This window comes from Rhineura floridana, chromosome 4 (assembly GCF_030035675.1).
Source record: "Rhineura floridana isolate rRhiFlo1 chromosome 4, rRhiFlo1.hap2, whole genome shotgun sequence".
Taxonomy (NCBI): Eukaryota; Metazoa; Chordata; class Lepidosauria; order Squamata; family Rhineuridae; genus Rhineura; species Rhineura floridana.
Genome location: NC_084483.1, coordinates 207,432,348 through 207,446,157, shown reverse-complemented (window position 1 = coordinate 207,446,157; position 13,810 = coordinate 207,432,348). Strand labels below are relative to the sequence as shown.

Sequence of the window (13,810 nt, the reverse complement as noted above, 5' to 3'; positions counted from 1 at the left end):
AATGGAAACAAGGGAGATTTAATGTGCTAACATGAGGTAAAGTAAGTTTAAAAGTGAGCATTATGTAAATTTTAATTTTTTCCCAACTGGGGGGGACAAATAGGAAAACAATGGGCTCCCCCCCCCCCTTGCTATAGTTTGAATATTTCTAGAAATTTTACATCGCAAATCCCAACTGATACCAAGATAACTCTGGGCTGCTTTGCATGTTATAGTCTCCAATATGGAGACAAATCTCTGTGTTGACTGTAATTTGGAACACGCGCATGGCACGTCCGTTGTCCTTTTCTGGCTGTGTGCTGACAGCCGTGGCCAGTGATACTCTGACACAAGACTAGGTCAAAAAAAGGACAAGGGAACTTTAAAAAAGCAGAGGGGGGAAAACTTATTGCCACTTCAAGAAACTCAACAGCGTGAGCAAAGAGCAGCATCAGACTATCCTGCATCATGTGCTTCAAAACAGCAAAAGAAGCAAATTGTAGCTCTTGGATTGAACGCGGCTTCCCTGATGCCCAAAGGTTTGAACTGCTTGTGAAACTGAGACCACCCTGAAGAGGAAGGATAACTACACACTAGAATACAGCCGGCCTCGACCCGGCGCCCTCCAGATGTTTTGGACGACGACTCCCAGCAGCTGTGCTGGTTGGGTCTGCTGGGAGTTATCATCCAAAACATATGGAGGGCACCAGGGTGAGGAAGACTCCTAATAATGGTTTTTATGCTCTGGCACCCGTGACTTGCTTCCTCCTGTTATGATCAGTGCGCCTACGGAGCCACCAAATGGCAACACATTTGGCAGGCAAGTTCATTATTAAACAAAAGAGTAATTCCCCCCTCCCTTTGGATGCCATGTCTGGCCTTTGGGGTCAAAAGATAATACAGAGAACCACCTGGAGGCCCACACCTAAAAAATCCCTAAAAAACCCTGTAATATGCACATGTCCAATTCACATGTCTGGAAACATGTGTATTGTCAGGGAGCCACGGTTGATTCAGCTTCTTGATGAATGTGGACTCCATGGCAAACTCCAATTTGCTGCTACATAATATCTGGAGTGGAAATATTGGAACAAAGAACTCGAGAAAAGAGGCACAGTGGGGTACAGGAGAAGCCCTGTACTCCCAGTGTACTCTTTCGGGTGCAAGCCGCATCATCCACAATGAATTTGATGTAGCATTTGCTTTAGAGTAACCTGATACTCCAAAGGGGTACATCCAAAAAAATAAAACACCCTCCCCTAATCAAATGCTGCATGCAGAAGCCTCTTAGTGAATGCCAATGTGGTTTCTGGTTTTACTCCCCCGCCCACACACCTCCAAAAAAAAAAAAGGCAGCCCAACAGCATCAGCGAAGAAAAGCAAAATATATGCAGGTTCCTTTCACTTCGTGCCATCTGCAAGTTTTAGAAAACACAATAAGCATTCACCGGATTGTAATTATTGCAATGATTGTTCTTCTGACAGCATCTGTGTCGTAACCTTTAAAAGGAAAAAAACAAACAAACAGTGCTCGCTTAAGGGTGCAAAGAAATAATTCCTCTGTAGGCCTCAGAGGGGAACACTGGCATGGCAGCGTTCACAAGCACATCAGCTGCTCTGCTCCCTTCCACCGTCAGCTGATGGGCTCACTTCCCCTCCATGTCCACATCTTGCACTCTCTAGATAGCCAAGTGATTTGCAGGAAGGGAAGTTCCCAGGCTCCCTAGGGAAGTTCCCAGGCTCCCCTACTGCCACCACCAATCCAAACACTCAGCCAACCTCATCCATATATTGGGGGAACAGTTCAAAAAGGTCTTTGGTCCCAGGACCCACCAGGAAACTAGTCTGTAAGATATACCAAGCCAACAGATAGCTTTCTTTTCCCCTTGTGCCTCTCTTATTTACAAATAGAAAGGGAGGCTCTGTGTTTTTGTATCGGTTTTGTTTGTTTTTTTTTAAAAAAGAAACGTGTTTTTTAAAAAACATCCCCACAAAACACTGAACATTAGAAAACCTGGCAGACAGACTATACAGAGCTCAGGATGAACAGGTGCCTCTTGAGATCTCCACCAAAGCACCAGGAGTCGCCTCCCAGGCCCCAGATGTTGCAAAAATGCAGAGGTCTGGCCACTTGCTCTTGGTCGACAGCAAGAGGGAGACGCTCCCTCAGCCTTCCGACTGGAAATGTGTGTGTGCTCTCAGTCCAGAAACCTCTGGCATGCTTTTTTCCACCGGCAAGCTGTGCACCACTGGTCCCGGTGCTCAATGCCATACACTTTGCGGCACTTCTTGGCTTCGCCACGGACTTTCCTGGAGAACAGCAACAGAAGGAAGACAGATGAACCTGTGAAGCAGCCATTGCGCAGCTAAGCCCCCACACGGCTGGTGACTGGGGTCAGGCTAGTCTTGCTGTCATCTACATAATCATCACATTGCCAACCCCGATTTACAGACACGGGGAGGGTGGGGGTGGCCAAACCTTCTGCCTGCAAACCATGTATGCTACCTACCACTAAGCTGAACAGATCCTCCACGTTGACCTTAAGAGCATGCGATGGGACCCACACTTAGACAGCATGTTAAGATGCACTGAGCCAAAAAGCTGTCTTAAACAGAATTAAATAGGGCTACAGCCCGTTGTTGCTGACTGACTGGGGGCAGATGACCACAATCTCAGGCAGAGTGGCCGTTCAAAGCCCTCCCACCTGCAGTCTTTTTTACTGGAGATCCTGATTGAACCTATGGCCTCCCGGATATGTAATAAAAGGTGCTTTACAACCAAGCTATGGATGTTCCAAATGTACACATGAAACCTGCCGTATACTGAATCAGACTGTTTGCCCATTAAGCTCAAGGCTGTGTAATCCAGCCTTTGCCAAGACAGTGCCCTCCAGAGGTCTTAGACCACAAATTCCAATGTGCTCACTGGGGCTGACGGCAGTTGTAGTCCAAAACATCTGGAGGGCGCCAAGTTGGCGGAGGCTGGGCTACACAAAAGCCAAAAAGTCAGGAAGGCCAGCACTGGTTGTGTCCAGTACCAAGAACGGCAAATCAACTGTCTGCCGCTTGCTTTTTCAGAGCCCTGCACGGAGCAGCCTTGGTCTCACCTAGTGCCGCTAGGAGCTCTAGGAGGAGATGTGACGATCAGGTGGGATTTCAGGACAGGTGCCGGTAGCGGTGGTGGTGGCGGTGGGAGCTGCTGCTCGCCGAAACTCAAGGACCGGCTTCGGACCTGCAAGCAAGACACGTTCCATTTCTTCAGGTTTTGTTGCTGTATTTCACTCTGGCGCATGCATGCTGCCCTGTTTTATTCTGCGCTGCTTTGGAGGCCTTTTCTGGCCAAGATTTCAGGTTATAAATGTAAGTTGAAAGTCAAGAGCACAATAAGCCTCCGTCAAAAGCAACGGAAGGGGAACCCTGGCAGGTCAGACCAAAAAAGTATCAAACATCATCTATCGAATGTTAAACTTTTTGGTTTTCATTATGTATTTTTGGTGTTTATTATCAGCTCTTAATTAAAATTAATTAATACCAATTAAAATTAAATTAAAATTAACTTTTAATTAAAATTAATTTTAATTAAATTCAATACAGAAGGCGCGCAGGAAGATGGGAGAGGTGGGAGAGGCATTTTACAACTGATCACGAAGAGAAACAAGCAAAAGGCAGCGCTGGCCACTGGTAAATCTCTCCCCCATTCATCTGTCTAACGGGAAGCGGGATCTGCAGCGCCTGAGCATTCCCATTCAGGATTCCCAGACAGCCTGGAACGGGAACCTTATATAGCGGGAACCTTAAAAACCTAAGCAAAGCCCTGCAGCAGGTTAAGGCAAAGGGGCCCGTCTTGTTCCCACTGTGGCCAACTAGATGCTTATCAGAAGCCCAAAAATTTATTTATTCATTTAATTTATATCCTACCCTTCCTCCTGAAGGGACCCAGAGTGGCAAGCACATCAATAATAATAATAATAATAATAATAATTAAAAGCACTATCTTAACCAGTGATTTCTGGTTTGCCATGGTCTGTATCTTTCAGCCATCAAACGCCTGGGTAAACAGGACTGTTTTTAATTTCCTACTGATAGTCAAAAGCAGGACCTGGGCACTGGGGGGGGGGGAGTTTCCTACATACACATACACACACCTTCTCCTTTGGGCCTTTAGAGGAGTGTGGGCAACCTTTTAGCCCCAGAGGGCCACATGTAGCAGTGTGTCGGTGACTGGCGGCCACAAGCCAATGGGTGTGGCTGGCGTTGGTGGAATGGGATGGGTCTTTTCACACACACGCACTAATGGACAAGACATAAATTGGGGAGGGTTAACTCCCCCCCCAACCCGGTGCCATCCTCCCTACCCCAATGACACTCACCCCAGCCCCCATTGAACAACTGTATCCTGTAACTATCCTGGCACTCAAAGTTCTGGGTTTGCTATTAGACAGACTAACCCTTTCTTAAAGAGCATCTAATGTTTCAAACACACCACACATTTATTATTACTATTATTTATTACATTTGTATACCGCCCCACAGCCGAAGCTCTCTTTTAAAGCACATTATTTCCCCCCAAAGAATCCTAGGAACTATAGCTTGTTCAGCGTGCTGGGAATTGCAACTCTGTGATGGTTCCCAGGATTCTTTGCGGGAAAATAATGTACTCCAAATGTACGGTGTGTGCGCAGCCTGTGCCAGCTGTGAGTTCCATTAGCTAGCCACCCACTGGACGATATTAGTAACCACAGCTCTCTCTGGGCCACCAAAACATGTACATCACCAAGCACCCTCACCAGCCCCCATAAACGGCCCTCAGTGCTGCTCAAGACCCCCACCTTTGCAGACACCAAAAAGCCAGACTCACCGGCGAAAGGGTGGGGATAGAGGTTGTTGCAGCAGCCCAGCTGATACTGGTGAAGATGTGTGGGGAGACAGGGATCTGGATGGATGGCAGAGCCTGAGAAAAGAAACAATGAGTGCATGAAGGAATTAAGGCCATTTCCATGTGCACTCTCTATTAATGTATTGGGGGGGGAAGAAAGAAAAAGGAGTTAAAACTTTAGGACAGGGGTAGGGCACCGGAGGCCTAGGGGCAAAACACAGCCCTCTGGGTCTCTCTCTGGCCATAGGGACACTCCCCAGGCCACGCCTCCTCCCAGGCCACGCCTCCTTCACCAGCCCTGCTCTGCACCCTGCTCAAGTGCTTTTGTCTACAGCCTGCTGCACTATACAAAAGGGAAGGCTCCTATCCTCTGCTTCTCCAACTGTTGCCTCTGGTCCCCACCCCCACCCCTGGCATGGCAGTCCCCAGGAGGCTGCCAACGAGGTAATGCAGCCTTTAGGTTGAAAAAGTTTCCCCACCCCTGGCTTAGGACAGAAGGTTCTAATTACCGTTGTCTACCGATTTTATTGAAAAGTTTAACAACCTGCCTTGTCATCGTCACTGAAGATGGGGTGTACAACCTAGGGATGTGCAAACCTGCCAATTTTCGGCTTAATCTTAAGTTCAGTTCTCCATATTTCCGTGTCATTTTGTGAGATTAGATGAGATAGGATGGATGGATGGATAGATGAGATAGGATGGATGGATGGATAGATGAGATAGGATGGATGGATGGATAGATGAGATAGGATGGATGGATGGATAGATGAGATAGGATGGATGGATGGATAGATGAGATAGGATGGATGGATGGATAGATGAGATAGGATGGATGGATGGATAGATGAGATAGGATGGATGGATGGATAGATGAGATAGGATGGATGGATGGATAGATGAGATAGGATGGATGGATGGATAGATGAGATAGGATGGATGGATGGATAGATGAGATAGGATGGATGGATGGATAGATGAGATAGGATGGATGGATGGATAGATGAGATAGGATGGATGGATGGATAGATGAGATAGGATGGATGGATGGATAGATGAGATAGGATGGATGGATGGATAGATGAGATAGGATGGATGGATGGATAGATGAGATAGGATGGATGGATGGATAGATGAGATAGGATGGATGGATGGATAGATGAGATAGGATGGATGGATGGATAGATGAGATAGGATGGATGGATGGATAGATGAGATAGGATGGATGGATGGATAGATGAGATAGGATGGATGGATGGATAGATGAGATAGGATGGATGGATGGATAGATGAGATAGGATGGATGGATGGATAGATGAGATAGGATGGATGGATGGATAGATGAGATAGGATGGATGGATGGATAGATGAGATAGGATGGATGGATGGATAGATGAGATAGGATGGATGGATGGATAGATGAGATAGGATGGATGGATGGATAGATGAGATAGGATGGATGGATGGATAGATGAGATAGGATGGATGGATGGATAGATGAGATAGGATGGATGGATGGATAGATGAGATAGGATGGATGGATGGATAGATGAGATAGGATGGATGGATGGATAGATGAGATAGGATGGATGGATGGATAGATGAGATAGGATGGATGGATGGATAGATGAGATAGGATGGATGGATGGATAGATGAGATAGGATGGATGGATGGATAGATGAGATAGGATGGATGGATGGATAGATGAGATAGGATGGATGGATGGATAGATGAGATAGGATGGATGGATGGATAGATGAGATAGGATGGATGGATGGATAGATGAGATAGGATGGATGGATGGATAGATGAGATAGGATGGATGGATGGATAGATGAGATAGGATGGATGGATGGATAGATGAGATAGGATGGATGGATGGATAGATGAGATAGGATGGATGGATGGATAGATGAGATAGGATGGATGGATGGATAGATGAGATAGGATGGATGGATGGATAGATGAGATAGGATGGATGGATGGATAGATGAGATAGGATGGATGGATGGATAGATGAGATAGGATGGATGGATGGATAGATGAGATAGGATGGATGGATGGATAGATGAGATAGGATGGATGGATGGATAGATGAGATAGGATGGATGGATGGATAGATGAGATAGGATGGATGGATGGATAGATGAGATAGGATGGATGGATGGATAGATGAGATAGGATGGATGGATGGATAGATGAGATAGGATGGATGGATGGATAGATGAGATAGGATGGATGGATGGATAGATGAGATAGGATGGATGGATGGATAGATGAGATAGGATGGATGGATGGATAGATGAGATAGGATGGATGGATGGATAGATGAGATAGGATGGATGGATGGATAGATGAGATAGGATGGATGGATGGATAGATGAGATAGGATGGATGGATGGATAGATGAGATAGGATGGATGGATGGATAGATGAGATAGGATGGATGGATGGATAGATGAGATAGGATGGATGGATGGATAGATGAGATAGGATGGATGGATGGATAGATGAGATAGGATGGATGGATGGATAGATGAGATAGGATGGATGGATGGATAGATGAGATAGGATGGATGGATGGATAGATGAGATAGGATGGATGGATGGATAGATGAGATAGGATGGATGGATGGATGGATGAGATAGGATGGATGGATGGATGGATGAGATAGGATGGATGGATGGATGGATGAGATAGGATGGATGGATGGATGGATGAGATAGGATGGATGGATGGATGGATGAGATAGGATGGATGGATGGATGGATGAGATAGGATGGATGGATGGATGGATGAGATAGGATGGATGGATGGATGGATGAGATAGGATGGATGGATGGATGGATGAGATAGGATGGATGGATGGATGGATGAGATAGGATGGATGGATGGATGGATGAGATAGGATGGATGGATGGATGGATGAGATAGGATGGATGGATGGATGGATGAGATAGGATGGATGGATGGATGGATGAGATAGGATGGATGGATGGATGGATGAGATAGGATGGATGGATGGATGGATGAGATAGGATGGATGGATGGATGGATGAGATAGGATGGATGGATGGATGGATGAGATAGGATGGATGGATGGATGGATGAGATAGGATGGATGGATGGATGGATGAGATAGGATGGATGAGATAGGATGGATGGATGGATGGATGAGATAGGATGGATGGATGGATGGATGAGATAGGATGGATGGATGGATGGATGAGATAGGATGGATGGATGGATGGATGAGATAGGATGGATGGATGGATGGATGAGATAGGATGGATGGATGGATGGATGAGATAGGATGGATGGATGGATGGATGGATGAGATAGGATGGATGGATGGATGGATGAGATAGGATGGATGGATGGATGGATGGATGAGATAGGATGGATGGATGGATGGATGGATGAGATAGGATGGATGGATGGATGGATGGATGAGATAGGATGGATGGATGGATGGATGGATGAGATAGGATGGATGGATGGATGGATGGATGAGATAGGATGGATGGATGGATGGATGGATGAGATAGGATGGATGGATGGATGGATGGATGAGATAGGATGGATGGATGGATGGATGGATGAGATAGGATGGATGGATGGATGGATGGATGAGATAGGATGGATGGATGGATGGATGGATGAGATAGGATGGATGGATGGATGGATGGATGAGATAGGATGGATGGATGGATGGATGGATGGATGAGATAGGATGGATGGATGGATGGATGGATGAGATAGGATGGATGGATGGATGGATGGATGAGATAGGATGGATGGATGGATGGATGGATGGATGGATGAGATAGGATGGATGGATGGATGGATGGATGAGATAGGATGGATGGATGGATGGATGGATGGATGAGATAGGATGGATGGATGGATGGATGGATGAGATAGGATGGATGGATGGATGGATGGATGAGATAGGATGGATGGATGGATGGATGGATGAGATAGGATGGATGGATGGATGGATGGATGAGATAGGATGGATGGATGGATGGATGGATGAGATAGGATGGATGGATGGATGGATGGATGGATGGATGGATGAGATAGGATGGATGGATGGATGGATGAGATAGGATGGATGGATGGATGGATGGATGGATGGATGAGATAGGATGGATGGATGGATGGATGGATGAGATAGGATGGATGGATGGATGGATGGATGGATGGATGAGATAGGATGGATGGATGGATGGATGGATGAGATAGGATGGATGGATGGATGGATGGATGAGATAGGATGGATGGATGGATGGATGGATGAGATAGGATGGATGGATGGATGGATGGATGAGATAGGATGGATGGATGGATGGATGGATGAGATAGGATGGATGGATGGATGGATGGATGAGATAGGATGGATGGATGGATGGATGGATGAGATAGGATGGATGGATGGATGGATGGATGAGATAGGATGGATGGATGGATGGATGGATGAGATAGGATGGATGGATGGATGGATGGATGAGATAGGATGGATGGATGGATGGATGGATGAGATAGGATGGATGGATGGATGGATGGATGAGATAGGATGGATGGATGGATGGATGGATGAGATAGGATGGATGGATGGATGGATGGATGAGATAGGATGGATGGATGGATGGATGGATGAGATAGGATGGATGGATGGATGGATGGATGAGATAGGATGGATGGATGGATGGATGGATGAGATAGGATGGATGGATGGATGGATGGATGAGATAGGATGGATGGATGGATGGATGGATGAGATAGGATGGATGGATGGATGGATGGATGAGATAGGATGGATGGATGGATGGATGGATGAGATAGGATGGATGGATGGATGGATGGATGAGATAGGATGGATGGATGGATGGATGGATGAGATAGGATGGATGGATGGATGGATGGATGAGATAGGATGGATGGATGGATGGATGGATGAGATAGGATGGATGGATGGATGGATGGATGAGATAGGATGGATGGATGGATGGATGGATGAGATAGGATGGATGGATGGATGGATGGATGGATGAGATAGGATGGATGGATGGATGGATGGATGAGATAGGATGGATGGATGGATGGATGGATGAGATAGGATGGATGGATGGATGGATGGATGAGATAGGATGGATGGATGGATGGATGGATGAGATAGGATGGATGGATGGATGGATGGATGAGATAGGATGGATGGATGGATGGATGGATGAGATAGGATGGATGGATGGATGGATGGATGAGATAGGATGGATGGATGGATGGATGGATGAGATAGGATGGATGGATGGATGGATGGATGAGATAGGATGGATGGATGGATGGATGAGATAGGATGGATGGATGGATGGATGGATGAGATAGGATGGATGGATGGATGGATGAGATAGGATGGATGGATGGATGGATGAGATAGGATGGATGGATGGATGGATGAGATAGGATGGATGGATGGATGGATGAGATAGGATGATGGATGGATGGATGGATGAGATAGGATGGATGGATGGATGGATGAGATAGGATGGATGGATGGATGATGGATGAGATAGGATGGATGGATGGATGGATGAGATTGGATGGATGGATGGATGGATGAGATAGGATGGATGGATGGATGGTGGATGAGATAGGATGGATGGATGGATGGATGAGATAGGATGGATGGATGGATGGATGAGATAGGATGGATGGATGGATGGATGAGATAGGATGGATGGATGGATGGATGAGATAGGATGGATGGATGGATGGATGAGATAGGATGGATGGATGGATGGATGAGATAGGATGGATGGATGGATGGATGAGATAGGATGGATGGATGGATGGATGAGATAGGATGGATGGATGATGGATGAGATAGGATGGATGGATGGATGGATGATGAGATAGGATGGATGGATGGATGGATGAGATAGGATGGATGGATGGATGGATGAGATAGGATGGATGGATGGATGGATGAGATAGGATGGATGGATGGATGGATGATGATGGATGGATGGATGGATGGATGAGATAGGATGGATGGATGGATGGATGAGATAGGATGGATGGATGGATGGATGAGATAGGATGGATGGATGGATGGATGAGATAGGATGGATGGATGGATGGATGAGATAGGATGGATGGATGGATGGATGAGATAGGATGGATGGATGGATGGATGAGATAGGATGGATGGATGGATGGATGAGATAGGATGGATGGATGGATGGATGAGATAGGATGGATGGATGGATGGATGAGATAGGATGGATGGATGGATGGATGAGATAGGATGGATGGATGGATGGATGAGATAGGATGGATGGATGGATGGATGAGATAGGATGGATGGATGGATGGATGAGATAGGATGGATGGATGGATGGATGAGATAGGATGGATGGATGGATGGATGAGATAGGATGGATGGATGGATGGATGAGATAGGATGGATGGATGGATGGATGAGATAGGATGATGGATGGATGGATGAGATTGGATGGATGGATGGATGGATGAGATAGGATGGATGGATGGATGGATGAGATAGGATGGATGGATGGATGGATTGAGATAGGATGGATGGATGGATGGATGGATGAGATGGATGGATGGATGAGATGGATGGTGGATGGATGGATGGATAGGATGGATGGATGGATGGATGAGATAGGATGGATGATGATGATGATTGGATGGATGGATGGATGGATGATGGATAGGATGGATGGATGGATGGATGAGATTAGGATGGATGGATGGATGGATGAGGATGGATGGATGGATTGGATGGATGGATGAGATAGGATGGATGGATGGATGGATGAGATAGGATGGATGGATGGATGAGATAGGATGGATGGATGGATGGATGAGATAGGATGGATGGATGGATGGATGAGATAGGATGGATGGATGGATGGATGAGATAGGATGGATGATGGATGAGATGGATGGATGATGGATGAGATAGGATGATGGATGGATGGATGAGATAGGATGGATGGATGGATGGATGAGATAGGATGGATGGATGGATGGATGAGATAGGATGGATGGATGGATGGATGAGATAGGATGGATGGATGGATGGATGAGATAGGATGGATGGTTGGATGGTGGATAGGATGGATGGATGGATGGATGGATGGATGGATGGATGGATGAGATAGGATGGATGGATGGATGGATGAGATAGGATGGATGGATGGATGGATGGATGGATGATGGATGATGGATGGATGGATGGATGATGGATGAGATAGGATGGATGGATGGATGGATGAGATAGGATGGATGGATGGATGGATGAGATGGATGGATGGATGGATGGATGATGATGGATGGATGGATGGATGAGATAGGATGGATGGATGGATGGATGAGATAGATGGATGGATGGATGGATGATAGGATGGATGGATGGATGGATGAGATAGGATGGATGGATGGATGATGAGATAGGATGGATGGATGGATGGATGAGATAGGATGGATGGATGGATGGATGAGATAGGATGGATGGATGGATGGATGAGATAGGATGGATGGATGGATGGATGAGATAGGATGGATGGATGATGGATGAGATAGGATGGATGGATGGATGGATGAGATAGGATGGATGGATGGATGGATGAGATAGGATGGATGGATGGATGGATGAGATAGGATGGATGGATGGATGGATGAGATAGGATGGATGGATGGATGGATGAGATAGGATGGATGGATGGATGGATGAGATAGGATGGATGGATGGATGGATGAGATAGGATGGATGGATGGATGGATGAGATAGGATGGATGGATGGATGGATGAGATAGGATGGATGGATGGATGGATGAGATAGGATGGATGGATGGATGAGATAGGATGGATGGATGGATGGATGAGATAGGATGGATGGATGGATGGATGAGATAGGATGGATGGATGGATGGATGAGATAGGATGGATGGATGGATGGATGAGATAGGATGGATGGATGGATGAGATAGGATGGATGGATGGATGGATGAGTTAGGATGGATGGATGGATGGATGAGATAGGATGGATGGATGGATGGATGAGATAGGATGGATGGATGGATGGATGAGATAGGATGGATGGATGGATGGATGAGATAGGATGGATGGATGATGGATGAGATAGGATGGATGGATGGATGATGAGATAGATGGATGGATGGATGAGATAGGATGGATGGATGGATGGATGAGATAGGATGGATGGATGGATGGATGAGATAGGATGGATGGATGGATGGATGAGATAGGATGGATGGATGGATGGATGAGATAGGATGGATGGATGGATGGATGAGATAGGATGGATGGATGGATGGATGAGATAGGATGGATGGATGGATGGATGAGATAGGATGGATGGATGGATGGATGAGATAGGATGGATGGATGGATGGATGAGATAGGATGGATGGATGGATGGATGAGATAGGATGGATGGATGGATGGATGAGATAGGATGGATGGATGGATGGATGAGATAGGATGGATGGATGGATGGATGAGATAGGATGGATGGATGGATGGATGAGATAGGATGGATGGATGGATGGATGAGATAGGATGGATGGATGGATGGATGAGATAGGATGGATGGATGGATGGATGAGATAGGATGGATGGATGGATGGATGAGATAGGATGGATGGATGGATGGATGAGATAGGATGGATGGATGGATGGATGAGATAGGATGGATGGATGGATGGATGAGATTAGGATGGATGGATGGATGGATGAGATAGGATGGATGGATGGATGGATGAGATAGGATGGATGGATGGATGGATGAGATAGGATGGATGGATGGATGGATGAGATAGGATGGATGGATGGATGGATGAGATAGGATGGATGGATGGATGGATGAGATAGGATGGATGGATGGATGGATGAGATAGGATGGAT

The 13,810-nt window shown here is 46.2% G+C and overlaps 1 protein-coding gene across 1 annotated transcript in view; it reads right to left on the bottom strand.

Annotated features, from left to right (window-relative positions):
- Positions 1 to 2,177: 2,177 nt before the first annotated feature.
- The window catches only part of ZNF395 (zinc finger protein 395), a 69,695-nt gene continuing 58,062 nt past the window's right edge, over positions 2,178 to 13,810 (bottom strand). The window contains exons 5-7 of the mRNA XM_061626139.1: positions 4,767 to 4,930; positions 3,087 to 3,211; positions 2,178 to 2,289 (exon numbers count right to left, since the gene is read on the bottom strand). Of these exons, the coding sequence (XP_061482123.1) occupies positions 2,178 to 2,289; positions 3,087 to 3,211; positions 4,767 to 4,930 (401 nt within the window). The remainder of the gene's footprint in view (positions 2,290 to 3,086; positions 3,212 to 4,766; positions 4,931 to 13,810) is intronic.